Below are 27,456 nucleotides of genomic sequence, written 5' to 3'. Positions count from 1 at the left end.
CAATTTTCACAATAACAAAGCTTTTACCAGCTAACAGAAGGTACTGCCTACCCTGGGATAGTAAAGAACCAATAGTTCAGGAGGGGTGTGGCAAGGCTCACTTCCAAACAAACAAAGTTACAAGCTCCAGAGCACCCTCCTGCCACCACCAAACACTGGCCTTGGCAAAGTAACAAATTATTACATGCTAAAGACCTTCAAAGTCACTTGGGAATGGTCAAAGTAGAATCTGAATCCCAGAATTTCAAATATTTACAGAATATAAATATGCAAATATATGCCATATACATATATTTTGTGTATGCTTCATGTATAATTTTGTGTTCTACTTTTAAAAGCACATTCTTGTGTGAACTTTCTACCATACCAATAAATAAGGATATTCACTGTAGCCTTGTTTGTAGAAAAAAAATGATGAAAGCAACCTGAATGCCCAGCCATCAGGGAATGGTTGAATATGCTGTGACTTCCTTATTGACTTGTAAGGACTATTGATATTATATTAATATATAAGTTATAACATTACAAATGTATAATGTCTAACACATCTCTTATACGTCTTTTTCCTGTTTTGCTATTTAACTTTGCTTAGAATGAGGTATGATGAAAGAAATGTTAACTTTTGACGCAGTCAAAATTAGGCTCTTTTCCCTATGACTCTTCTCATTTCTTTTGTGCCCATAATGCTCTTCTCCAACCAGAGATCTTATAAAAGAATTTACCTATACGGTCTTTCACAGATACATTTTTCACAGTTAACTCTTTAATCCCACTTGAATTTACTATGCTATAAGGTGTGAGGAGAGGCTCTAATTTGGTCTCTTCCAGCAATCACTAAATAATCCTTTCACCTGCTGATTTGGCATATATCATATAGTAACATTGTAGATGTCTGAAGTCTATTTCTGAAATCCATCTGTTATATTAATCCAGTATTCGGAGATTCTTCAACCAGTACTGTACTGTTTTGAAAAGTTTTATGGTATATTTTAATATCTCAAATTAAAATTTCACCTTTATTATTCTTTTAAAAACAGTATTTGGCTATTCCAGCCTATTTATTATTTTGGCAGGTTCCCCCAAAAAGCTCACTGTATTTTGATTGTAAATAAATTACAAATATGAATTGAGGAAAATTTGTATATATCATACATATGTAGATGTGTTTGTATATATCCAATATTCTTCCCATTATGACATAAAATTGCAATCTATAAGATCAAAGAACAAAGTATCTAAAAATGAAGAATTAAAATAATTCTAATCAAGCAGCAAAGTGATTAGCAGTAAAGCAGGCTGGCAGTGCAAAAGACCATCTACCAACGTGTACCAAGAGGTTGAGATTCCCCTAAAAGAAACCTCTAAGGCCCTTGGGACGCTTGTGATACACTGGGTTGTAAAAATAAATCCCAGCTGGAGGCTTACAGGTGCGCCACTGATAGAGAAGGCACAGTCTCACTACAAGAAGGGAATCAGACAAGTTAACCAAGGGATTTAGGAAGGTCATCCTGGAAGTGGCAACCAGGTCCTAGTGTCCATGTCTAGACAGTAATTTAAAAACATAACTCTATCTCAGTCCAAGTTTTAGAGACTGCAACTTCAATCCACCCAAATGGTAAAACTGCTCCTCTCAACTGCATAGGTGACTTTGCAAGTCTGACAAGGTATAGAAAGAGGACTAGAGGATAAAGTCAATCAACCCTTCGGTATATTAACACTTAGAAGTTAGATTTTGGTATGTTTCATCATAATGTGCTGCTGTTACTAAGCTGTTTGAAACATTTAAGACAATCCAATATATTAAAGAATGACATGTTAGACTTACAATTTTAATCCGAAATGCTTAAGAAAATGTAATTAAGTTTCAAAGTGTTTGCATTTTTTAAAAGAACCTTACGTTTACACATTTATTAGACTTACAAGGGTTGCTTAAGTCCTTGGAAAGATTTTACTATTAGGTTTATAAATTCACCTCTTTAGAAGTTTGAAATATTTGAGAGAATCAAAAACAAAGCTTTTACTACAGTTTAAAACATTTAAGAAACTTTAATTTGCTTTGTAAAAAGAATTAAGGGAATTTAATATGTTAAACTGGGCCTTAATTTGTCAAAGTTCAAGTATTTGTGTTTTTATATAAACATTCTTAGATTTTTAAATAAAACAAGATTTGTGAGTAAAACTTATAAGACTTAAAAATAGCTAAGTATTTAATTCTGGGTGTTTGTTTTTGTTTTTTTTTTTTTGAGACAGAGTCTTGCTCTATAGCTGGGGCTACACTGCCATGGCGTCAGCCTAGTTCACAGCAATCTCAAACTCCTGGGCTCAAGCGATCCTCCTGCCTCAGCCTCCCAAGTTGGTGCGGCTACAGGCGTGCACCACCACATCCAGCTAATTTTTTCTATTTTTAGTAGAGACAGGGGTCTCACTCTTGCTCAGGCTGGTCTCCAACTCCTGAGCTCAAGAGATCCTCCCGTCTCAGCCTCCCAGAGTGCTAGGATTACAAGCGTGAGCCACCGCGCCCGGCCATAGCTAAGTATTTAGAAACTTAACATTAATGAGTTGCACGTTATTCACCACACCCGGCCATAGCTCAGTATTTAAAAACTCAACATTAATGAGTTGCACGTTATTCTAAGTATAGCATTCTATACACAGAAACATTCCTCTTAAACCTCAACTGATGTCACTGAGAAAATGCTAGCCTCCTTTGTATTTCAGGTTATTACCAGAATTGTATATTTTGTTACTGTAAATACATCCTTTTAACCATTATATTTTCAAACTGGTTATTGGTGAAACAGAAAAACTAAATTATGTGTGAGTTTGTAATTGGTCCCTTTACTGAAGTCTTTCCTTTTTTCTTCAAAGAGAGTAGAGAGAGCCACTTTACTGAATTCTTACATATTAATGGTTTTCTCTTTTTTCCCCCAAAATAGGCAGTCCTATCATCCACAGGAATGAGAATTTTCTCTCCCTTTTTCTGAAAAATTATATTTGTTTTTGTTTCATGTCTTATTGCATTGGCTAGAACTTCCAAGACAATATTAAACAATATATTCTTTGCCATGTTCCTGACTTTAATAGGAATGCCTCTAGGTTCAGTGCAATGGTGATTTAAGAGTCATTTTTTGTTAAGTTATTAAAATATCCTCCAATTCCTTAACAATTCAGAATTTTTAAATTAGTAACATGTCTAATTTTATTATTTCTCATAGCCTTAAATACACTTTAAAAATCAGTTTGTCTTAAAAACGCAAACACGGAGGAAATTACAGTCCCTGTAGCTAATTCATGGTACTTCAGGGAAAACGGTCTCCAAAGAAAACCCAGGCTGCGGACAACCCAGTACGCTTAAAAACAAAAACGTACGACCCAATGCCTCCAGGAAATGCGTGTGGACCCGCCACCTTTTCAAGCAAGCGGTGACTCTTCAACCTTTGACTTAGACACGTTGGAGTCTGTAACTTGGATTGAGATTTTTTTTTTGTAAAATTTTGTTTCTACCTGGTCTACTGAAGTTAGGGCACTGGCTGTGCTCAGCTGCAGTTAGTTCCCAGTTAATGGTTCCGTTTTAAGGTGCCGAAAGTATGCTTGGCATCTGTCTTCCTGTTGTCACAACTTCTTCTAAAGTGAAAACCGCAGCAAGGCTAACGAAAGAACCCTGTCCCGACGACACGCACCTTTGTCCCGAGCGCCGACGCGGGCCGCAGACGTCCCCTCGCGGCGGTCCTCATGCCGACCCGGGATCCCGGGCTGCGGCACAGCTAGCGGCCAGCTCCCGAGCCATGCCTCCGGGCGGGCGACCGGCCCGTGCCGCGGCCCATGGCCCGGGGGAGCCTCGTCAGCCGCGCCGCGCGCCGGACCAAGAGAAAGCGGAGAAATGCCAACTCGGCGTCCGCGAAGCAACTCGGAGCACAACGGCGGAGCGGCCACCGAGCGCCCTGGGAGAACTTGCCGCGCGGGACCCGACGATCGGACGCTGCCTCCGAAAGCTGGCCGTCGAGAAGAGCTCTCCAAAGGACCCAGGCGGCGGGACGGACGAGCGTAGACACCCGGGCCTCCCAGGAGGCAAGCGGCCGAGCAGAGCCCCCCGGGCGCGGGGCCCCAGGCTCGGGCGGACGCTGGCTTCCAGGCCGCGCCGAGGTCCGTCCGGGCAGCTGCCGGGCGCAGCGACGGGGCCAGCCGGCGCCTCGAGCTCGGGAATGGCCCCGGGGCCCGCGCCGGACCAACGGCCGTAACGGAAGCGCCGAGGGGGTGGGGGACTGAGTCCAGGGCCCGGGAGCGGGACGGGCCGCAAGGCCGGCTCCCTCTGGCGCCCGGCTGGCCACACCGTCGCCGCCGCCGCCTCAGACCGCGGGCGCTTCGTTGTCACGAGCCGGAGGGAGGAGGAAGGAGCCGGGAATCTCAGCGCTCCGGCGCGCGGAGAGCGCGGCTCCCGCGTCACGTGCCGCTCAGCCGGCCAATGAGCTCAGTCGAGCGCGGTGACGTCACAGCAGCAGCGTGGCCGATGACAGCCGGCCCCCGTCACGTGGCCGGGCGCACTCCAATGGGCGGTGCCGGAGCGACCTGATGTTCCCGGCGGCCCGTGCGTCGGCGGTGGTTGGGTGGTAAGATGGCGGCTGTGAGTCTGCGGCTCGGCGACTTGGTGTGGTGAGTCCAGGCGGCCGGGCTAACAGAAACGCCCCAGGAAGCTGCCCCGCTGGGCGCGGGGCTCGCGGGCAGCCCCGGAGCTGTCTCTATGCGCTCCAGGCCGTGGAATGAGGGGAACACAAGGTGCCGGCTCTTGCGAGCGACGCCGGGCGGAAGGGGCAGTCCAGCCCCGGGGGACTGAGGCCGAGGGTGGCCACGGCGGGCCCGGGCTATGAGGCCGCCCGAGGGAGGGCTGCACTCGGGCCTCAGACACCGGTGGCCCCTGCGAAGCGAGCCCCCGGTGCTGCCCGGCTTCCGCGGACGCCAGGTCCCGGGGTCTTGCTGGGGCTTCCCAGAAAGCAGGAGAGCCGGGGAACTCGCGGAGCCATCTCGCTATGGCGAGTCCGTCAAAACCTTCGTAAACGATGGAACCGACCTGTGCGGGCGGCTCGGCCGGGGTTGTACAAACCAGACTGCTGGCGCTGCCCCGTGAAGAAACGGAGAGGGGACTTCTCCTTTGCAACTGATGGCTTGGCAGTGACCAGTGCTGCCTTGGGTGCCTCTCGTGGTCTGCTTCTGTGTCCCAGACAACCACTGGAACCAAGACTGACTGTCGCCGCCTCCTTCAAGCTGCGTAGCTTGTTTCTCCTCCCAGAGGGAGGCTTGTATTAGCATTTATCAAAGCCGTGCTGGTCTCCTGTTGAATTATACCAGACTTAGTAAGGAGAAGTCTGTGTTTACAGAGAAACTCCCCGCCCCCGTCATTGCAAAGCTTTTTAGACAAGTGACTCTTGACCATTTTGTTGTTCTGTATTCCTTGTCAACAGAAGAATGCACATAAGTTATGCACTTACGTATACGTTTCAAGAAATGGAAATGCATTCTATTTCTTAGGGTCTCAGGCCCAGCTGTGGAAACCAGATTAAGAACTGTTTGCCGGCTTTTGTTCTGGCACTTGAGGGTGCCAGAAGAGATTTAGGAAAATAAATTGTGTATTGAGTGGGTTGAAGGCGATGGACTGACTTTTCCAGGGCAAGTGGTGACTCTCTGTGTTTTCTCTAGGGGGAAACTCGGCCGGTATCCTCCTTGGCCAGGAAAGGTGAGTGTCTTGCTACTAAAGGAAGCTATCTGAAGTTGAGTTTGAGGAGGTGGGGAATATGACATGCATTCCCCTCGATTTCTAATACTGAGTTAACCTGGGCCCGTAGAATTTTATTTTCTCTAATGTCAGTTATTTTAGAAAAGATAATACACTACAAACCAGATCTTTAATCTGCAGTTAATCCTTATTTCTTGTATCAGAGGTTTGCCATTTTTTAACACCAGAAATCAATTCTAAGTTGAATTTGGCTTTATGCTTAAATCTAACAAAAGGAGAAACAAATTAATTCTCCAGGAAGAGAGAAATCTAAATGTAGGTTAGTGAAAAGCCAAAGTATTTTTGTCCCAACTAAGTTTAACTCTTTTTTCCATGTTACCATATGTGCTGCTCCAGTGCATCTTTGCAGAAGTTGGCATTCCAGATTTTGCATGAGGTGAAAGCTACCATAGCTTTCCAAATGTTCTGTTTTTATATTGCTAGGAGCCCAGGAAATGTCTTTACACTATTTGCAATATGGTATTTTCCGTGCTCAGTTGTCCTTTATTTTCGCTGTTACCTGTCTCAACTCTTCCTGAACAAGAAGTATTTCAAAGTGTGCTCTACATTTCTTCAGTAATGACAGGGTCACACTGTAGAAGAAATGATGTTGATCTTAGTTTTAACTGTTGTAAAACAGGGCCATTGCAGTAAAAGGGATATTGTGTCTTCTGAGTACCATGCTACTTGTTAAATATAGGGAACTTCTAGAATATTTGCACGTTTCCACACATCTCAGTAGAAAAGTGCTAGATTTGGACAAGTGCTAGGTCCTGGGTCCTTTTTTGTACATAATTCTTTTGTTTCATTTTTTTCTTACCAACTTAGAGCTATGGAAAATTACTTTCTAGTAGGCTGCAGTATTGCCATCAAACCTTTTTTTTCACCCCCTTTTATTCTCCAGATTGTTAATCCACCTAAGGACTTGAAGAAACCACGTGGAAAGAAATGCTTCTTTGTGAAATTTTTCGGAACAGAAGATCAGTGAGTAGTACTCACCAAGAGTTTCACTTTGCCTTTGGGTGTTACCCCCCGAGTCTGAGCTGCTCTGAGAATATTCTAGGGAGCCTCAGTTCAGTTATCTTGTAGTGTATAAGAACAGCATATCATTCTGGTTCCTTACCTAAATAAAGGTGCAGTTTCTTTCAAAAGTTGTCCTGGGCAACTGTCCTAGGGCCTGTATCAGTCAGGTAAGAACTAGAGTTCATTACCTTCTAAACATAATAATCACATTGAGATAGTTTCTTTTCTTTACCCAATTCCGTAGGCAGTTCCTTTTTAAAGAGCCATGTTTGATTCTCTTTTAATGCTGTATGTCATGGTTTATTCATGAGATGTACAGTGAAAACTAAAATTTTAATTATCTTAATAAAAGTTATTTAATTCTGTCCTCTTTTGTAAAACTAGATGATTTGCCTCTAATAGAGCTAGTAATACTAGAGCTTTATTACCAGATCTGTCCTAAAGTTGAGGAAGCTAGTACCATTAATCACAAGTGTTTTTGACCTGGCATAAGGCCATATAAGAAGTCATACTGAGGGGAAGAATGTGTGTGTTAACCTGCGTTTCTGGCGATTTGTTTAGCTTTTTCATCAAGTTGATTACCTAGGTCTAGCTAGATTGGTTTCTTCAAGTAGTTGTATTTCTAGTTATGATTCTTGTAGGCAAATGTAGCTTTAGGTTTGAAAAAATGTCTGACTTTTCTGGTAAATATAGTACTGATAGTTAAAATATTTGTTTTTAGAAGGCAATGTATTATACGCAGTGTTGTTCATCCATTCAGGAGTTCATACATCAGAGTGCTCTTCCTGGTTTAGTGTTCGCATGGCATGTCTGCCTTCACAATCCAAATACACCCAGCCACAATTCTCTATCACAGGCCAACTTAGCAGCCCTATGGTGGCAATATCTCAGGGGAGTCACTGGCCTGGAGTTTTGAGAGCCAGAGCACCTGGAAGAGGGGATGTTCTTATAATGCCATGGATTCGGTGAGGAAGATTGCCCTGGTGCATAAAACAAGTATTGATTGCGTGTCCACATCCTGCGTTGCCTCACACTGAAAGGAACTCCCAGGAAAGTGGATGTTGTGGTCCTTGCCTTCCAGGTGCTAAGTTAACTGACAAGATGTAAACATTTGGGATTATGTGTGGAATGAATGATGTAGGTAATTATTAAAGAATTCTAGAAGAGGAAGCAGCCAGTGGAGAACAGTGAGGTCCAAGAAGGCTAATGGAAGAGATGGGATTTGCGTCCAGCTCTGGATTCAAGTAGAGTAGAATTTGGATGGGCAGGAACAATAAGGGCATTCCAGGCATGAGGATACCGTGAGCAGCTGGGCATTCAGCTCCGTGTGTCATGGGAAGAGAGGGGCTCCCTAGCTGGGGTAACTTGTGCTTGGGAATAACAGAGGCAATATGGTTGGCCCAAAGTTGGTTGGCTAGATGAAGAATTACACAACTCTGAAACAAAAATGGGAACTCTGGTTACTGTGGGCCTGAAAGCCATTGTCTCCTTATCATTTTACTTTAAATGCTGAAAGGCTAGATGAATAAACTGTCATCCTTGTGTATAAGTACTAGAAATAGGACACAGAAAATTGGAGTGAGTGAATTTCAGTGCTCAACCCAGGCAAACAAGTGAAACTAATGATGATATGCTGACTGAACACAAAAATAACCTAACGGTGGTGGTGGTGGTGATGATAAGATTTCTAACTGACTGACTAAAGTTCTTTAAGGGATTATAAGCAAGTGGATGCAGGGCAACTGCTAGATAGAATATCTTTAACCTTTTAAACTCACTTGATGGAGTTCCATATGAAAAACTATTTAAAAATTAAGTCACTATGGGACTGATATGTTGTCTTTTTGTGGGTAGGCAGTTAACTTAGAGAAAGGAAACAAAGGGTCGGGATCTGTAGCAGTTCTCTAAAGGAGGAACACTTCCTTAGTGATTAGGGCTAAGGCAGATTTTATTTAGTATCTTTCTGTTACCTAAAGTAAGGTCTCCAGATTGGCTGGTGGCAGCAGATTACTTCAAGGAAAGACTTCTGGATTGATTACTGGCCTAATGTGCATCAGATACTGGCTCTACCTGCTCTATGATCTGGGCAAGCTGTTTCACCTTTCTAAGCCCCTGTGTCCTCCTCCACATATAGGGATAATACCCCTACCTCATAGTTATGAAGGAAAAGTAGCATAACTGATGTAGAATGTGGTTTGGCATATAGCACATGTTCAACAAACATGTGGTCAAGGTGTAGATGTTATAAGAGAGGGAAAGAGCTGGTAAGAAGCAGGTGCCTTTAAGAAAAGGAAACTCGAGAAACAGATATAGACTCTACCCATGAAAGGGAGAGCAAGTGTGTGTGCTTGTGTTTGAAAAGAAAGAAATCGAGAGTTGGAGATTGCCAAGGATGTCAGCCAGGTATGCTCTTTTTACCAAAAGGGCTTTGAACACAAAGCAATAAATTGTTTCACCTTTTTTTTTTTTAAGATACAGGGGTCTCTGTTGCCCAGGCTAGAGTGCAGTGGCATGATGATAGCTCACTACAGCCTCAAACTCCTGGGCTCAAGTGATCCTCCTGCCTCAGCCTCTATGCCTGGCTAGTTTTTTATTTTATTTTTTTTTTAAGAGATGGGGTCTCACTACATTGTCCAGGCTGTTCTTCAACTCCTGGCCTCAAGTGATCCTCCCTCCTCAGCCTCCTAAATTGTTAGGATTACAGGCATTACAGGATTACAGTGTGCCCAGTTCATTCCACCTTTATGTAAAACTGTACTGTGCCTTACCAGGAATACTGTGAGCAGTTCAGTTCATGCCATCAAAGAGATCCAACAGAGCTAGTCAAGATTCACAAAAGGGAACCAACTCAGACAGAAGAGTAGGACTCTTTAATATCGGAAAGCAAATACCAAAAAAAGAGCACAATCTGAACTTATGAAACAGTGAATGGCCTTAAGGAGTTCGATGGGTGTTGTGTGACCGTGTTGAGGACAAACACAAGGAGCACTATGTGAAATGGGCATTCCAGAGGTGATGGAGACAGGGACTGCAAGTGGGTGTTCAGGGGTGAGAACTAATTTGTGAAGGGCAAGGCCATAAGTGGCTGCAGTAGAATCCAGACTCTGCCTCATCTTAACACTTGACGTCTTAACACATGGTGGGGGATGGGTGGTCCTGACACATCCTAGGGTGCGGGCTCTGTTGGTTGCTGGGCCCTGACCTGGGTGGGTAGGTCTGACCCAGTGGGGCTATTCCTGTACTCCTGAGGAATATAGAATTTGCTCAGAGATGTTCAATTTCAAAACTGACACACTTAGGGAAAATATACATAGTTATGATTTTTTTCTATTAGCAAGACCTTTATTAAAGAGTAAAAAGGATAACTCCCTATGACAAGATAAATGGTGAGTCTAACCTTTTAGAAACCTAATTTTTGTCTCTCCCTTCCTCTGCCAAAATATCTAACAAATTGTGTTGACATCCCACTGTTAGGAAGAGAGGGCCAAACCTTCCTAATCAGGCATCTCTGGTGAGAGAAGGACTTAATAAGATGGCTGCATTCAGCTCTCCAAGCCAGATAGCCAAGACAGAATTGCCCACAATTGTGTTAAGAACTATTTTCATGGAGTTACAAGGGGAAAAATAACTTCAGCATAACTTTGCTGGCTCCACCAGGTGACCACACCAAAGATTAGGTATCGAGTGTGTGAGGGTTCACCTTGGGCAGGTCTGATCAGTGGTGGTTGCCCATCAGAGTAGAGACAGAGCTTAGGGTGTAGAAGTTTCATCAGTGGCTGTGGATGGCAGAATGGAGGGAATATTCATTTAGTTTGCAGGTGCTCAGAAGCCAACAGAAACAGACCAATCTGGAGAATACTGTGGGCAAACAATGGGTAGATTGCAAAGGACTACCTAAGAGTTTCCATAGCATCTTCACATCTGACCCTCACAGCAGCCCTTTCAGAAAATGGATAGGTTCATCCTGGTTCTTATTTTTCACAAAAGAAGAAACTGAGAGGCCAGGGGTCTATGGACTTAAGTGATAAGATGTCCAGGATCCCAGCTTGAGGTACTTTTTACATCAAGCCAATGTAAGGTGGGACAGGTCTGGTTGGGTGTGAGGTGTCTGAGTCAGTACTAAAAGTAACTGTTCTAGAAAAATCAACCGTGGTTGATAATTAGAAGCCTAGCAGTTTGGAACCCCGGGAGTATCCCTTTTTCTTTTCACCTGGCACCTGACTGACCCACTTTCCTACATTCAGTGCTGTGTAATAGTTAGAGAGTCGAGCCAAGTGCACGGTGAGGGCCACTGTTGGGATGTTTGCCTGAGACAACAGTGTCCCTGTGCCAGGGCTGGGCTGTAGCCTTCCTAGAGAGCTTGGAGCAGATGCTCCACTCCCAGCAGCAGCTCCTGTCCTACGGGAGACTCCCTCTGTGGCTGCTGCGGTAGCAGACGTCGCGCAACAGAATTGTGGAATCCGGCCCCCGAAGAGTGGCTGGCCGTGTTGACATAGGCAGCACAGCCTGAAAGCCTCATCCAGCATGTGGGGATGTTTTTAAGTTTTGGAAACAAAATCTTCTAGATCTGTCTTATCTACAAGTCTTTGTTGATGTCTGTAAGATAATGGTTGCTTAAAATTAACTGAGAAGTTCTTCATTATTTTCTTTGTGTTTTTTTCCTGGTGCCTTTATTTATGAGGAGCTTAAACTTGGACCTGTAACACCTCAGTAATCTTCAGCCTCTTTTGATGTTTTTTTTAAAAAAGGCAGGCATAGAAATTGTTTACTAAGTACTCCTCACCAAATCGAGATGGAGAAGCAAACCCACATCTTCTGACCCTCTGTTCCGCCTTTGGACTCTGCTTCTGTGTGTTCTCATTCTCCCTCTCCCCCATCCCCTCCCCCGCCCCTCCCTCTTTCCCTCTCCCCCCTCCCTTTCTCCCTCTCCCTTTCCCTCTGCCTCCCTCTTTCCCTCTCCTTCAAAGCTTCAGCCCAGATCACTATGTCTGTGCAAAAGGCTAAGCCACCTATGCAAGAATATTTTGAGATTATTCATAGACTGACATCTTTAATATGATATCTACATGTATGATTTTCATTTAAGGGGAAAGCAGATTAGAAGTTTGAAAGTTTTTGAAAATGCAGGGTTTTTAATTCATTTTGAGTGAAGTAATCCAAGAGTGGTTTAGTGGCAGTTCTGTGTTTGCAAATGAAGAGACTTTGTAGGAAGTGTATCTAGACACCTGGGTAAGCTTGCTGCTCTTGGCTGTTTTACAGGTGCAGTTACATCAGCAGCCAGGCAGGAGCTGCCCCCCAGAGCAAACTTGCAAACCAGGAAGTCATCGGGGGAAACCCTCTGGCAGTTGGCATAGTCCATGTTCTATGGCAGAAGCCTTTTTAGTATTGCTTCGTTGGGGGTTTTTTTTGTTGTTTTTTTAAGATAATACAGGTTCATGGTTTCTCTCCCACCCCCCACCAAAAAATCGAGCTATAATCAGTGAGATTTTATTCATCCCCATCCCTTAGCCACTCAGTTATGCTAGTTTCTTATGATGAGTCCTTCCAGAGGCAGCAGTGCATAGTCAGGAAGTTACATACTCCCTTTTCCTTGTCCTTGCACGAGTGCTAGCACACTGCACACTCTGCCCCTCCTCTTGGTTTCCACTCAGCCAAATATATCTTGTGGGACCTTCCATTTCCTTTGTGATGACCTCGGTGATTGCCACTTAGCTTGTTTTCATGCATTTACTACCATAAACAATGTGTAGTTAACTCCCTCGTACATAAAAGCAAAGCCTTGTACTTTAAACACGAGTAAGTTTGATTTCTCTGACTTCCCAGGCCACAGCAAATTGGGCTGAAAAGGCACAGCTCTATCTGGGCCTTGGGAGGGTGGTATGAGGAAAGCCACAAGTTACAGCTTATATCAAGGAAAGAGGAGAACAGTCACTTTAAAAACCAACAATAACAACAACCGCAAAACAAACACCAAAGCCTTACAAAACGGAGCATTCTTTTAACCCGCTGGTCAGCAGTCCAGCCCCGCTGAACTTGCCTGGAAGGCATCTTTTACCCAGTGGTTATTTATTGATCACCAGTTGCATGCCTGGCCTGGCTGATGTGCCTCAGCATTATTGAAGCTCCAGCTGAAAAGCATACCCTTTTAAGAAGACAGAGGGTTTTCAGTACAGCCTTTGGAGAAAACAGTTTATTCAGATGGCCAAAGTGATTTAAGTTTGGTTTGCTTTCAAGACGTAATCCTCCTCAGGCTCTGGTGAGCTGTTTTTTTATTGACTGTTTTTCTGATGTAACAGAATGCTTCTCTGACAATAAGCTGATCTCTTAAATAGATTAACATTTCTTGCATTTACCATCTTAAAGTCCTATTTATACTGACACTTCATTTACAGACCATTTGAACATTTCAAAAATTTCATTTTTGTATCTCAAATGCTGCCTGTCTTTAGAGTGAGTGAAGTTTTGACTGGATTGTTCCTTCTAGCAGAAATCAGCAATCTATTTAAAATGCTTCAACCAAAAAATCGGTGTTGATTTCTTGGGCTTCTTCCGCAGATATCCTTGCCTTTTCATTCACTCTGGATCAGGGTTAATGTGAGACTGGGGGTGGGAGGCAGGCATGGCCACAGCAGGTTCGGGGGCAGGGTGGGATTAGTGATTAGCGGAGTTAGTTGTCCCATCTCAAGGGGCTCCATAAAAACCTCCCCGTTGGTCTTATACTGGGAATTTATGCGAGTCTCAGCTTCTGACCTGAAGATGCTAGAAGGAAGAGGCCAGTCCTAAGTGTCATGGCTCTTTAAGCTACATCCCCAACACTGTGGTCTCATAGCCACCAGTTACATGGCAGCTTCACCAGCTTAGCGGGCTGGGCTGGCTTTGTCTCTGATTGCTCTGGTCTGTCCTTAGAGTCCCTGTAAATGCGAGGAGGGGCAGGGGAATCAGTTCACTGATACGCTTGCTAGAACACATGGAGTTGAAATTTCATTCCACTTTTCTTCCCTATAGATGGACTCATTGGCTCTTTCATGTTGAATTTCTTACTTTTAAGATGAGCTGGTCTCTGGAAAGGTATCTGTTTAACTCCCCTGGTTGGAGCCCTGTGCCAGAGAGACCAGCTCCTGTGCCCCACCCCCCATTCATCATTACCTTTAGCCATGGATGCCATGCCTGATCCTGGTTTGCTGCCTGGCATTTGTGGGCTGAGGGTCCCCGGGCTGTCCTGTTTGTTCAGACCCATCATCATACTGCTAGTGCAACACTCAAAGTATAGGTAACCTATAGTAGTTTGGTAGCATTATTCTTATGTACAAAGGTTAGCACTTTGTCTTGTTATATAAGAAAATATTCTCTAGCTTTCTCTAAAGGAAACAACCTTAAGTTAGTGAGATAGCTCAGTTCCTATATCCTTAACCTGACCCACTTTTTGTAAAGTTCATACTATGAAACCTGTGAGTATCACAGGGTAAAACATGTACATTAACTGATAACTTTCCAAGCCTATAGAATTCTCTTTTATACTTGGATTCTGTAAGCTGAATGTCATTTGGGGAAGCCACAGAAAGCCAGCTGCATCAGATTCATTTAGGTTGGTATGATGGGCCAGATAGTCCAAAACTGACGACTGGCTGCTTTGTCATTTTCATGTGTTACACTTTGATGATGGTAGAAGTTAAAAATTAAATATTAGAGGAGTATGTTCTTCTACCTTTAATCTCAAGAAGAATCTTGTTTTCAAAGGCTTCCTTATGTGACTGCTGCCCTCATTCCAAACCGTGTGTTCCATGTTTTGTGTGGTTTGGTAGCCATGGTTACCATCATTTATGAACAAATATAGGCTCAGTGGCTGCAAATATCTGTAAGAGCAGCAAATTTTAGAAGATGTTGCATTTCTTTAGTCCTAGTAACATCCCTGACTCTTGGTTGATTGACAGATCATAAATCTAATTCAAATCGTTTACAGACTACAGGTGTTTGCTCACACAGTAATGCTGCCGTCATTTATAATGCTTCCAGGTGCCCCGGTTCCCAGGGATCTGCGTGTGGCCGTTTGTGCCCTGTGGTCAGAATGGGAGAGTCTGTCCAGATTTCTTTTACCCTCAGCATGTGGCAGGGTGCGTGTGGTTGGGCACTGGAGGCTGGTGAGCCAGAGTGGAAATAAATAGCCTACAGCGCAGTGATTTCACTTGAGGAATGTTCTGATTCGTGGAGGTGGTTGTTCTGCCTGACTTGTTTCAAGAAAATATTCTTTAGGCTCAAGAGTTTGGGGTGGTTGTTAGCATGTTTTGAAAAATGTCAGGCCTCTTGCAAAGTCCAGTTACACCAAATGGATATTTGCGGTCTACTCTGATGAGGTCTTTGATACCTTGTGGCATATGGGAAGTGGATCATACCCTGTCTGTGTTTGTTTTCTGCTAGTGCCTGGATCAAAGTGGAGCAGCTAAAGCCGTATCATGCTCACAAAGAGGAAATGATAAAGATTAACAAGGGCAAACGATTCCAGCAAGCTGTGGATGCCGTGGAAGAGTTCCTCAGGAGAGCTAAAGGGAAAGACCAGGTGAGAGACTGCAGTTTTCAATTTGTGCCAACACCAAACCGATTATTTTTTGCCTAGTAACTAACAGATTAAATGTCACCCAAACCCAAAACTCTATTATGAGATGCCAATGGGGAGAGCTACTTCAATTCTAAGGTATCAGTGTTTTTGCTAATCAGCTTGAAGCTCCGTGCATGCGGCTAACCTTGCTGGAGTAGGTTGTTGCTTTTAGGAAGGTTGCTTGGACCCAGGAGAAGTATCTCTGCTTTTGAGTACAGCACAGGCCGTTTCTCCCTAAGCACAGAGATTAGGAGCACCGCCTCTGGGACATAGACACTGCCTGGGTTTAAATCCCATCTCCTAGCTCAGGGACCCTGGACAAATACTTTTTTTTTTAATCTGCTTCCCCAAATGTCAGTAGGGACAACAGCAGAACCTATTTCATAGAGTTATTGTGAGGATAATACTCACAGAGTACCCGTGGCAGTGTGCAGGGCACATACATGGTGGTGTGCTGGCAGCAGCAGCTGTTGTGGTGGTTATCATTATTATTATTAAACTTTCAGACATCATCCCACAATTCTGCTGATGACAAGAATCGGCGTAATTCCAGTGAGGAGAGAAGTAGGCCAAACTCAGGTGATGAGAAGCGCAAGCTTAGCCTGTCTGAAGGGAAGGTGAAGAAGAACGTGGGAGAAGGAAAGAAGAGGGTGTCTTCAGGCTCTTCAGAGAGAGGCTCCAAATCCCCTCTGAAAAGAGCCCAAGAGCAGAGTCCCCGGAAGCGGGGTCGGCCCCCAAAGGATGAGAAGGTTTGTTTTATCTCTGCAGCTTCCGGGATTAGTGACTCCCTTTTGTGTAAGATAGAGTTGAGCTCTACAGTATGCTTCCACCTGTGGAGTAGGAGTAGAGTCCTGTGCCAAGTGCTGTCTTAAAGAATCCTGCAGACCAGGTGAGAGACGCGACCTAGGTGCACGGGTGTGAAGTGGGAGTGTGAGGCAGGAGAGTGATCTGCCTGAGCCATCGTGCAGTGGCTGACCCTGGAAAGGGCTTAGCCAGAGAGAAGGGAAGACATTCTGGAGATGGAGGGCAGGGCTCACGCGAGGCTTGGTGTCAGCATGGATGTTCTCAGTACAAATGGAGGACAGTGGGGAGAATAGAGAGAGAAAGGCAGCTCGTCCCTGGATTGTGGAGGGCCTTGAGGTCTACTTAAGCAGTGTGGTACCGTCCAGGAGTCTGGGGGCCCAGGAAGGGATTCGAGATGGGTGTCAAGGTGGCAGTGTGCTCCAGTCTGCCTCAGTCGTCACGGAGTGCAGAGGAGAGAGGAAAGCCAGGTGTCCATTCATAAGGAGTGATAGCGAATATCAAAGGGAAATAGGTGAGAGGATCTTCAAAGGAGGAGTTCTGAAGTTTCGCAACTGATTATATAGAGGATGAGTGAGAATAAGGAAAAGATGATTTGAAACTTCATTCTGGAAAAACAGCGATCACGTTCTTAAAAGTAGAGGAGTGGGGAAGTGGAGCTGTCTGACGGGGAACGAGACCTGGTTCTGCTTTGAGTTTGAAGCTCTTGAGGCGAGGCCCAGACAGACCTCAGAGCTGGAGATGGAGCTTTGGGAGACAAGTGTGTAGAAGCGGTGCCTGAATCCTTGAGACAAGGCGGAATTTATCTCGGGAAAGGGAGGAGGGAAAAGAGTGAGGGGCAGAAGCCTGCCGTGCAGAGAACCACAGGCGGCGGGGGAAGGAGTCAGGAGAGCTGGCGAGACGAAATGAAGTGGAAATGGTGCATCTCTCGACTCCTTGCTGACAAGATTTGGGACCAGTCTTAAAAGCCCACGGAGAGAATTTCAAGATGAGGGACTGGTCTAGTTGGGAACACAGGGGAGGATTGTCAGTAGCAGGCTAAAGGGAACAGAAGCCAGATGGCCGGCGGAAACAGGTGGGTGATGAGCCCGTGATGAAACACTAGACATCAGATCAGGGCTCAAAATGCAGACGCCTGCAAGGCCAGGCAGGTAACGCAAGCAGGTGAGCTGATGGGATGTGAGAAGCAGCAGCTGAGGTGTGAGGCACCGCAGCCTCACCCGCCTCCATGCTAAGAGCAGGAAGGCTGCCGAGTTGGGGATCCGCGGGTCATGCTCTGTCTACAGAGTTCCAGCCAGTTGTTGTCAGAGTGGTTTTTCTTAAGAGAAGCTAGAAATGCAAGCTTTTATGTGAAATGTCCCAATTTTAAGTGTTAGAAGCTAATTCAAATTTTAAAAACACTTAATGGGTCCAAAGGGACATCTCTCTGGGCCAGATTCAGCCTGTGGGCTGCCAGCGTGTGGCCTCTGGAATAGAGGAGGAAGGTCCTCTCACTGTGCAGTGACCTAAGACTAAGGGAGGAGACGAGAACAATTGTGGTAGTGACTTTCCTAGATGACCAGGAGCCCAGAGCAGAGGTTTAGAAAAACTGCCAGCTGAGTGCACAGAGAACTTTGTGGTCCAGTTCTGTCCTCAAAAAATGTAATATGACCTTTGAATTTATCTCCTGGGATCCAAAGGGAATCTGGGCTGTCAGGTTTTATAGTATTTCCCGAATCCACATTGCCTGGTATCTGAAGCCATGCATCTATCCCGTTCCTGTGTCACCCTGGAGAGAAATAGCTTCTTTTTGAATAAAGGGAAGTACAAAGGAGAGGTTAGGATGAAGGTCCTGAGTTTGAATTGCAATTATGTGACCTTGGCCTCAGTTTCCTAATCTGATCCTTAGAAATAATGAGTAAACATGCCTCAGAGGGCCATTGTGAGAATTTGATCAGTGTCCTTACATTCCTTTCACAAGCAACAGCCATTTGTGCTGTAAGAGCCTAGAGGTCGTTTTAGTGCAGCCCCAGGAGCTGCTGCCTACCAACTAGAGACTCACAAGGTCCCAATAAAAAGCAGTTTGCGCTTGAGTTTGAATTGTTGTTGAATTGGGGAGGTAGTAACCTCGGAGATATTGTAGGTTGGTTCCAGACCACCACAATAAAGTAAATATTGCAATAAAGTAAGTCACACAAATTTTTTGGTTTCCCAGTACATATAAAAGTTATATTTACACTATACTGTAGTCTATTAAGTGTGAAGTAGCATTATGTCTAAGAAAAGTAAATACCTTCATTAAAAATGCTTTACTGCGAAACAGTGCCAACACAGCACATGCTGTTGGAAAAATGGCACCGATGGACTCACTCAACACAGGGTTGCCACGACAATCGCAATGTCTGTGAAGCACAGAAGAGCAAGATATCCCTGTGATGTTTAGCCAGATTTCAGTCCAAGAGCTCTGCCTCCTACTGACCCTTGGAGGCATCCATTCTGAGTGGTCTTTGTGCTTAGTCTGGCCTGTAGTGGTAGGACCTGTCAGCAGGAAAAGACAGACAGCTATTTCAGTTCAGCACCTCCAGGGGCTTTGAAATTTTGGCGCATCTGACAATCTGACGTATCCTGTAGTCTCCAAAGAGTGTGTGTGTTGCTATAGTCATTGTCACCTGGCTGTCGAGCTCTCCTCAGAAACAGTGAGCAGCCACATAGGCTGAGGTGGGCAAAGCCCCAGATAAGTGCCGTCCGGGGTATAATCTCCTGCCCCATGAGGATTAACGGGAAAGGCTGACCTCCAGGATGGCAGAGGTGTCAGTTACACACAGGCAGGCGAAGGCTGGGTTCATGTCTGGACTTCCCTAAGAGAGCTGCATCCAGCTCTTTTACAAAGAGCAGCAATTTGAAACTGTGCAAGCTGTGTTCCCCTTGCTCCTGTTCTGTCGCTGTGACTTTAGGCAAGTAATGGCCATTTAAATTTAAATTAAATACAAGTTAAAATTCATTTCTCCATCACACTATCTTTGTTTCGGGTGCTCCACAGTGACAAGGGACTAGCAGCTACTGTGTCAGACAGCACAGATAAAAAAAAACACACCCATCATTGCAGAAATTCTTTTGGGCAGCACTGCCTTGGGCATTTTTTTCCCCAGCACCTCTGCATTCGGCAAATGTTTATTGAGCAGCTGCACCATAGGCCAGGTGTCTGGAGAGAAAGCAGCATAAAGGTCAGATGAGGCCCCTCTCAGGTAGACACATACTCATTTCTTCAGTGAATGCTGAACCCTGACTGCATCAGGCATGGTTCCCAGTGTGGGGTACAGAGTGGGCAAAACTGGCAAAGTTCTCACTTTCCTAGAACGTACTTCTAACAGCACAGACCCTGGAGTCAAATTCCGTGAGTTGAAAATTTATCTACCACACCAAAGACTAGCTCTATGACCTTAAGCAAAGCTACGTAAGCTCTCCATGCTTTGGTTTTCTCTTCTGTAAAGCAGAGGTGATGATAGTTCTGTATTATGAGGTAGTGAGGATTATGCGAGAACGTACATATAAAATGGCACTTTCAGTGATATCTGGCACATAGTAAGCCCTGTAAAAGCGTTTGCTATCGTTGTAATCAACATCAGCATCACATTCTACTGGAGGAAGATAGAGGTCGGGTAAAGCCACTCTGGTAAGGTGACATTACAACAGAGATCTCGAGCCTGTGCGCCAAGGAGATAACTTGGAATAATGTTCTCGGCAGTGCAAAGGCATCGTGGCAGGTGCATGCTTGGTGTGTCTGGAGACAGGGTGGAGGGCCAACAGGGTGCTAGTGAGTGGGAGAGTGGGGGCGGGGAGAAATAGGATGTGAGATTGGAGCTTCACATCGGGTGGGGGTTACAGAACATGTAGGACCCTCCCCTCTCTATAGGCCATGATAATAAAGCCTTTAGCTTTACTGCCTTAGTCTGGAAGCCAGTTTTAGGCAGAGGAGTGACATGGTCTGACTTGACTTTTTAGATCACTCTGTGTGCTGTGTAAAGCCTAGACTGTGAGTGAAAGCAGGGAGGTTTATTTTTGCAACTGTCCAAGTGACAGGTGATAGTGGCCTGGGGTTGGGTATTAGCAGCAGGGGTGTTGAGAAGGGATTGGCTAGATCCCCAGTGGTAAAGCCACAGTCTTTGCCCATGGATTGGGGGAGGGGCGTCAAAAAAGACTAAAGATCTCGACGTGGTGGAATGGAGTGGCCGTTTTCTCTGATTGGGAAAACTTCAGGAGGAACAGCTTGGGCAGGGGCATATCAGGAGGGCCTCTGTGGCTGGGAGGGCGTGGGAAAGGGGAGTAGTAGTACAAGGTAACATCAGTACAGTAGAGGGACCAGACCAGTTTTAAAGCTGGAAAGGTGACCCTTTGCCCAGGAAGAGCGTGGGCCAGGCTGCTGGAGGAGTAGCTGCTCCTTCCACTAGGTCTTCTCCCAGCATCAATCTCAGGAGAGCTCCGGGCTCTTGGGTTCCCACTGTCCTGGGGTCTAATTATGGCTTTGTCACATAGTGGCTGTGAAATTTGGGCAGATCTCATCAGTATCGTGTGACTTGATTCATTTTTTGAGATAGGGTGGCTTCCTTCTGAAGCCACTACTGTTTTCTTAATGTTCGTTATTTGCCATAAGGAATTTTCTCAGCGACTTGGCTAACAACACTACAGACCGTAGTTGGGTTTTCTAATTGTCTCCATCCTTGTGAAATTTAGACATAGGAACACGTTTTGTTATTTCAAGAGTGCAGAAGAAATATTCACTTTGTGTTAGTGGGAAGAACTTGTTCTCCTGAGGAGTAGTCATCAGAACCTTTCCTGGGTGGCTGAACTTACAGGCAGACCGTGGGGCTTGCCAGGGCTTTGGTTGAGTGTTGAATGCGATTTAAAGGAAGCAAAGCATGTTGGTGCTGTGCCTCTCCCTCCCCTGTAGGATCTCACCATCCCTGAGTCCAGTACCGTCAAGGGGATGATGGCCGGACCGATGGCGGCATTTAAATGGCAGCCGACTGCCAGTGAGGTAGGAACTTTCCTGTGGGTTCCTGATGTTACTATTGTGATCCTCTTTTCCGTTTTTTCCCCTTTTCTTGTATATGAGGCTTTTTTTTTAAGTTGCAAAACAGAACAAAAGTCCATGAGATAAAAAGTAAAAATCTTCACCCTTTGTGGTGAGCACTGTTAAGTTTGAGATAACTGATTCCAGACCTTTGGTTATACCCACTCAGCATTCATATATGTGATTATATACCTATGAGTCATTTTGGTTGTTGGGGATAGGGTTGCTTTTCCCAAAAATGGGATCATTCCACAAATTCTTTTCAATTAATATTTTGTAAACATCCTCTCATCCATAAATACAACTTTGATGTTTAGTTATGTTATTCTTGGCGTGGCTGCACCTGTTGCTGGACATAATTGTGAAAAGCCCTTGGAAGTCTGCAGTCACTGCTACTCTATTTCTCTGTTAATATTGATCGTTGGGAAGACAAGACCCTCAAGGGTCTGGTACTAGATACAAGTACGCCAAAAACCTAAAATTGGAAGCATCCTGCAAATTGATGTGGCTTAGTCTTGCTGAGTTATCTGAAGTGCCTGGTGAATACTGAATTAAAAAAATACTGGTATGCTTTTGAACATTTTTCTCTCAGTATTATTGGAATAATTTCCATACTAACCTGGCAGAAACATCTATTCTTTTCCACTTTGAAGGCAGTCCAAAAATGGGAAAAGAGTTTCTAGACAGTTGTAAAAAAAAAAAAAATCAGAACCCAGAGGTGTTTTAGCCAGAGGAGAGTCCAGTTATAGGCAGAAGAAAGTGACCTTTGGTGGAAGATAACTTGTTTTATTTAATTGTTTTCTGGTTTCAGCCTGTTAAAGATGCAGATCCTCATTTCCATCATTTCCTGCTGAGCCAAACAGAGAAGGTGAGTTGCTCTTCGAGGCTTCCAGTGCTTGATCAGGGCTGGCCTGAGGGGAGAGTGCCCCTCCACTGAGACCTCTCCCTGCTAGTGGGAAAAGTTTGGCTCTGCCTGTTCCCTGCCCAGAACAACTAGACAAAAAGTCACAGAATAGGCCCACTAGTGAATCAGGCATTTTTGAGACTAAAAATATACCCCCAAAAGACTTTTAAAACCCAGCTAGCTGTGTGGTTGTAACATTTGCAGTTATCTGTAGAGTCTAGGGCAGAAACGAAACATCATGAGCTATTGGCCCCTGTGAAGTGGCCCATATTACTTCGTGGATACATCCTGAGGGTCACTGGTTGAGACAGTCTTCAAGTCCTGCGGATGCAGAGGGAAGTTTTCCTGAAGTCTGCAGTGTCGTGGGTTAGGCTGAGCCCTGCTAGTATCCGGTGATAGTTTTTGGCTTTGAAGTTGAACAGATCTGGGTTCCAAGCTCTGTAACTCTGGGTATGTGACTTAACACCTCTGATTGTCAACATCATGGTCAACAAAAAAACCTTATATAGTTGCATGGAGAATTGAATGAGGTAATAAGCTTTGTAGTGTATCATCTGGAGTTCAGTAAAGGTATACAACAAATAAATATTCAATGTTAACTTCTGACTTTAGGCCTAACCTTTTAGGGGAATTATAATGAAGACTGGTTAAGTCTTCACTTTATTAAGTGTTTTTTTTCTCCCTCTTTATTAGCCAGCTGTCTGTTACCAGGCAATCACAAAGAAATTGAAAATATGTGAAGAGGTATGTAGGTTCCACGCCTCTCCATTTTTATTTTCATCTGGGGCCTTAAACCGTGGGCAGACTGACTTGGTGATTTGTGCTTCCTGTCCCTAGGAAACTGGTTCCACCTCCATCCAGGCAGCTGACAGCACAGCCGTGAATGGCAGCATCACACCCACAGACAAAAAGTAGGACCTTTGATGAAAAGGCCTCCTGTGGCTCTAGTTCTGCTGTGGGGGGGGGGGGAGGTGACCCCAAAGGGTCTCTTTAAAGATTGTGTCCAAGCCGTCACTGTGATTGAATGGAAAGATGGGACGTTGTAATTCTTACTAATAATGATTTGCCTGGGAGCAATTTGACTCGTAGGACAGAGAAATTGTCATATAAATTTACAGTTGTGTCTCCCTTGGGCATAGCCGAGGATTGGTCCTGTAACGCGAGAGAAAGCAGCACAGGGAGCACTTGCTGCAGTGGTTCTCGGACTGGCCTCTGCCTCAGAGTCTCCTGGACGGCGGCTTGTCACGCTCTGATTGCTGGGCCCCACCCCTGGGGCTTCTCAGTCACTGGGTCTGGGGCGGAGCCCAAGAATTTATATGTGTATGGTTTTTAGAGACAGGGTTTCTTTCTGTCACCCAGGCTGGAGTGTGGTGGGGAGTTCACAGCTCACTGTAACCTCAAACTCCTGGGCTCAAGCGCTTTGGGAGGCCGAGACAGGAGGATTGCCTGAGGCCAGGAATTCGAGACCAGCCTGGGCAACCTAGTAAGACCCCATCTCTATAAAAAATATCCAGGTGTGGTGGCACACACCCATAGGTCCAGCTGCTTGGGAGGCTGAGGCAAGAGGATCACTTGAGCCCGGGAGTTCAAGGCTTCAGTGAGCTATGATCCATCAGGCCACTGCACTCCAGTCTAGGTGACAAAGGGAGACCCTATCTCTAGGAAAAAAGAGCTAATTTTGTGTGTGTGTGTGTGTGTGTACATATATATGAAAATATAAAGTCATAGAAGAATGTTGCACTACCCAAATAACCATGAATGACAAAATACCTGCTTGTTTTTAAGCCTGGGCTTGAAACTTAGTGGGCAAGGGGGCCTAAGTTGGTGAGGGGGTGAGTTCCCTTTTCAACATTTGATTCAAATAACTTAGTACAGACTGGGACAGGGAGAATGTGAGCAGCAGGTATTCCAGCAGGTGTGAGGAGAGCCTCTGAGTAGAGGAGCCCATTTGCAAAGATGACTGCAGGGGTGATTCCAGAAGACCAAAAATGCAGGACAGCATGTTCCAGGTGGAGGCGCTATAGAGGATGGCCAGAGTTAGAAGGGGCCGGATTGAAAACATGCACGTGGTGTGGTCAGAAGTGAGGAAAGAAGCATCTTTAGCTATTGTCACACTCGAGGAGAGGTAAAGATGTGCAGGAACCAAAAAAAGATGTTTGGGCAAGATAAAAATACCTGTCAGAGAATGTGGGGATAGCAGTAGTCCCGACCAGCCCCCAGTTCTAGGGTCATGGGAGGGAGCAGGCTGCAGACGTGAAGGTGAGCAGAGCAGCTTGTCCACTGAGTGGACAGAGGGTTGGGACGCACCTGTAGGTAGAGGGGCTGTGGAGAGGCAGGAGGTTTGGGAGAAGGCAGACGTGGGAAGGAGAACTTGTGCACTGGGAAGGATCGGGTCCAACGCCGGGGTGAAGGACTTAGCTTTGGAGAGCAGGGACAAGGCCCGCCTCTGCTGACCACAGGAAGACTGGAAAGGTACGAACGTCTGCTTCGTCACTGTGATGGCATTGTAAGCTTAGACCCTCTATCAGAGCAGCAAGGGGACTTGCCCTGGCAGACTTGCTCTGAACCCATGTCACTTTTCTGTGGTAGTCAAGGGTTTAGAAATGCCCATTTACATCTAGGGACCCTTTTAGACCACAGCACGATAAGGAAAGGTGTGGATGCAGTACCCCTGGCTCTGCAGACAGTGTCAGCACACCGGGTGCAGTTTCTGGCAGTCCGAGGTCCTCTACCCCCAGCTGTGTGAGGGAGCCGGCCTTACGCTGCATGAAGGACACATCTTCACCCTGTCCCTCCCCCTTCATCCTGACCAGTCTCTGTCTGTTTCAGGATAGGATTTCTGGGCCTTGGCCTCATGGGAAGTGGCATCGTCTCCAACTTGCTAAAAATGGGTCACACGGTCACTGTCTGGAACCGCACAGCAGAGAAAGTAAGCATTCAGGGGTGGTGCTTGTCAGGTGGGGGAGTGTGGGGGTCACCCTAAGGGTAGGAATCCCCTCCGGTTGTTTCCGCTCAGCCGTGCGGTAGCACAGAAGCCAAGCTTTTAGTCCAGGCAGGTAGAGATGGAGAGGTATTATATAAGCTTAGGGTATTATTATAAAAACGAAATATTTAAAAATACTCAGGGATCCCTGCCATTACCCAAGGTAGCTCATGTTAGGTTTTTGTATCCTTTTTACCATGCATATGCAAATACATACCTCTATATGTAGTGAATGTCATTCGTATGGAGCACATAGATAGGTCTGCTTTATTCTTTTTCGTGGCTGCGTGGTACTCTGCCGTTGGGCCATGCTGATGCGATGCAGCATGCTGCGGTGATGGTGATGTTCCTATCCGTGATGTCCAATGCAGTGGCCACTAGCCACGTCTGGCAGGTGAACATCTGAAGCATGTCTAGCACAACTGAAAAATTGGATTTTTAATTTTATTTCATTTAAATTTAAATAGCCTCATGTGGCTAGTGACTGCCATATTGCACAGCATGAGTTTAGAAGTTCTCAACCTAAGGTGGTGAGCACCTTTTGTAACGGGGAGAGGCCATGATGCCCATCAAGTTCTCACCCAAGGAAAGGTAGAGAACCATAGTCTGAGGACCAGAAAAGTAAAGCACTGTACTTCTTACATGGAGGGAAGGAAGAGAGACTGGAAAAGTACCAGGCCATTAAGGACCATGGTATGACTGAGCACAGATGAGTGAAACGGGCGAGCGTGCCTGCGTGTGCACAGGAGGTGCCTCTGGGCCCTGGGAGCAGTCTAGCCCCAGTGCAAGCTGAGATGAGGTGTGGTTGCTGAAGGAAGAGTTGATAACCTAGAATTAAAAATGTTCCAAGCACAGTAAAAACTTCACTTTGCTGGAATAATGTCCTTTTCAAGAATAACAGAGCAATGGTTGGAGTGTTGGAGGGACGTGGGGAAAGCAGGCACCAAGGCCATACTCAGGTCTGGGCTGCAGGTGTTGGGACCTGGGCAGGCACTGCGAGGACCTGAGTCAGGAGTGAAACCTAAAGGGCCCCACTGACAGGATTCACGTTGTGGTTCAGACATTCTTCTAAGGCCCTGCTACTGCCAAAGGCTAGGGTAACCAGGAAATCTAGGCGTACATACTTAGTAAATATTATCGTCCAAAAGCCATTTAATCTTATGACAATCCTCGTGGAATTTTTTAAAAAGTCTTGATAAAAATTATTCTTGGCTGGTTGCAGTGGCTCACACCTGTAATCCCAGCACTTTGGGAGGCTGAAGTAGGAGGATCTCTTGAGGCCAGGAGTTCGAGACCAGGCTGAGCAACATAGTGAAACTCCATCTCTATAAAAAAATTTAAAAATTACCTGGCTGTGGTGGCACCCATCTGTAGTCCCAGCTACTCAAGGGACTGAGGCAAGAGGATCGCTGGAGCCCAGGAGTTTGAGGCTGTAGTGAGCTATGTATGATGTTGCCACTGTATTCTAGCCCAGACAACAGAGTGAGACCCTGTCTAAAAATATATATATATATATATTCTCTGGTTCTTTTGGAATAATAGGAAGCAGTTTTAATTGAGAAAAGCAAGAGCAATGAGGAGGACCCTCCCCAGAGGTGAAAACATGATATAAAGCTACTTTACTGCCAGGCTGCAGCTGAGACCCAGACACTGCAGGTAGACCGGGCAGCCTCGGGCATCCCCTGGCGAGTGCAGTGCCTTTCCTGTCAGTGAGGCAGAGTGAAGGGTTGGTCAGTAAATGATGTTCAGGACAACTGGTTAGAAATTTGGGGAAATGCATGCCAATCTCACTTCCTACCTACAAAAATATATTCCAGCTCAATTACTGATTTTATTTAAAGGAGAAAAACCAGAAGAAAATAAAATTAAACATTAACGTGGATATTTCTAAACCTAGAAGCAGTAAAAAAATCACTGAAGAAAAAGATCAGATTTTTCGATAATATTCCCCAAGAAAAAATAAACAAAATTGAAAGGTATACCAGCTAGAGGTACTTGTGGCAAATATGATAGGAAAAGGGTAATATATTGATTTTATCAAACACATAGTTTGATAACTAAGACAAAAGAATAGCTCATAGCTCACAAAAGAAAGCAAAGGTGTGAAAAGTTTCAGTAATCAAGAGTAATCAAAATGTATCAGACAAAAAGTAGCCATTTTTGACTGGTTAAATTGTCAAGTAGGAAAATTTTTAAATGTGTTTATGGATGTTTATTTGTTGTTTTTAAATTATATACTCAATGCTTGTAATCTGAGAGCTTGCTGATGGTCGTTATAAAGTGACACAGTTCCATTGAAAGGGATTTGTCTATCTTTTTTTTTTTTTTTTTTTTT

At 45.1% G+C, this 27,456-nt stretch overlaps 2 protein-coding genes across 9 annotated transcripts in view; one reads left to right on the top strand and one right to left on the bottom strand.

Annotated features, from left to right (window-relative positions):
* Positions 1-5,203, bottom strand: part of UBN1 (ubinuclein 1) — a 32,681-nt gene extending 27,478 nt beyond the window's left edge. For 2 of the 4 annotated variants that reach the window (XM_012647708.1, XM_012647710.1), the window contains exon 1: positions 3,505-5,203. The gene's annotated coding sequence lies outside the window, so the exon portion shown is untranslated. The remainder of the gene's footprint in view (positions 1-3,504) is intronic. The other 2 variants (XM_012647707.1, XM_012647709.1) reach the window with 2 other exon arrangements.
* Positions 4,575-27,456, top strand: part of GLYR1 (glyoxylate reductase 1 homolog (Arabidopsis)) — a 34,756-nt gene continuing 11,874 nt past the window's right edge. For 3 of the 5 annotated variants that reach the window (XM_012647713.1, XM_012647712.1, XM_012647711.1), the window contains exons 1-10: positions 4,575-4,650; positions 5,692-5,728; positions 6,672-6,751; positions 15,206-15,344; positions 15,890-16,132; positions 21,112-21,198; positions 22,046-22,102; positions 22,832-22,882; positions 22,976-23,049; positions 24,968-25,067. In XM_012647713.1, the coding sequence (XP_012503167.1) occupies positions 4,613-4,650; positions 5,692-5,728; positions 6,672-6,751; positions 15,206-15,344; positions 15,890-16,132; positions 21,112-21,198; positions 22,046-22,102; positions 22,832-22,882; positions 22,976-23,049; positions 24,968-25,067 (906 nt within the window). In that variant the 5' untranslated portion in view covers positions 4,575-4,612. The remainder of the gene's footprint in view (positions 4,651-5,691; positions 5,729-6,671; positions 6,752-15,205; positions 15,345-15,889; positions 16,133-21,111; positions 21,199-22,045; positions 22,103-22,831; positions 22,883-22,975; positions 23,050-24,967; positions 25,068-27,456) is intronic. The other 2 variants (XM_012647715.1, XM_012647714.1) reach the window with 1 other exon arrangement.

The sequence above is a fragment of the Propithecus coquereli genome, unplaced genomic scaffold, assembly GCF_000956105.1.
Source record: "Propithecus coquereli isolate 6110/MARCELLA unplaced genomic scaffold, Pcoq_1.0 Scaffold27, whole genome shotgun sequence".
Taxonomy (NCBI): Eukaryota; Metazoa; Chordata; class Mammalia; order Primates; family Indriidae; genus Propithecus; species Propithecus coquereli.
Note: the sequence above shows the minus strand (reverse complement) of the source record. Positions and strands in the feature narration are given on the sequence as shown.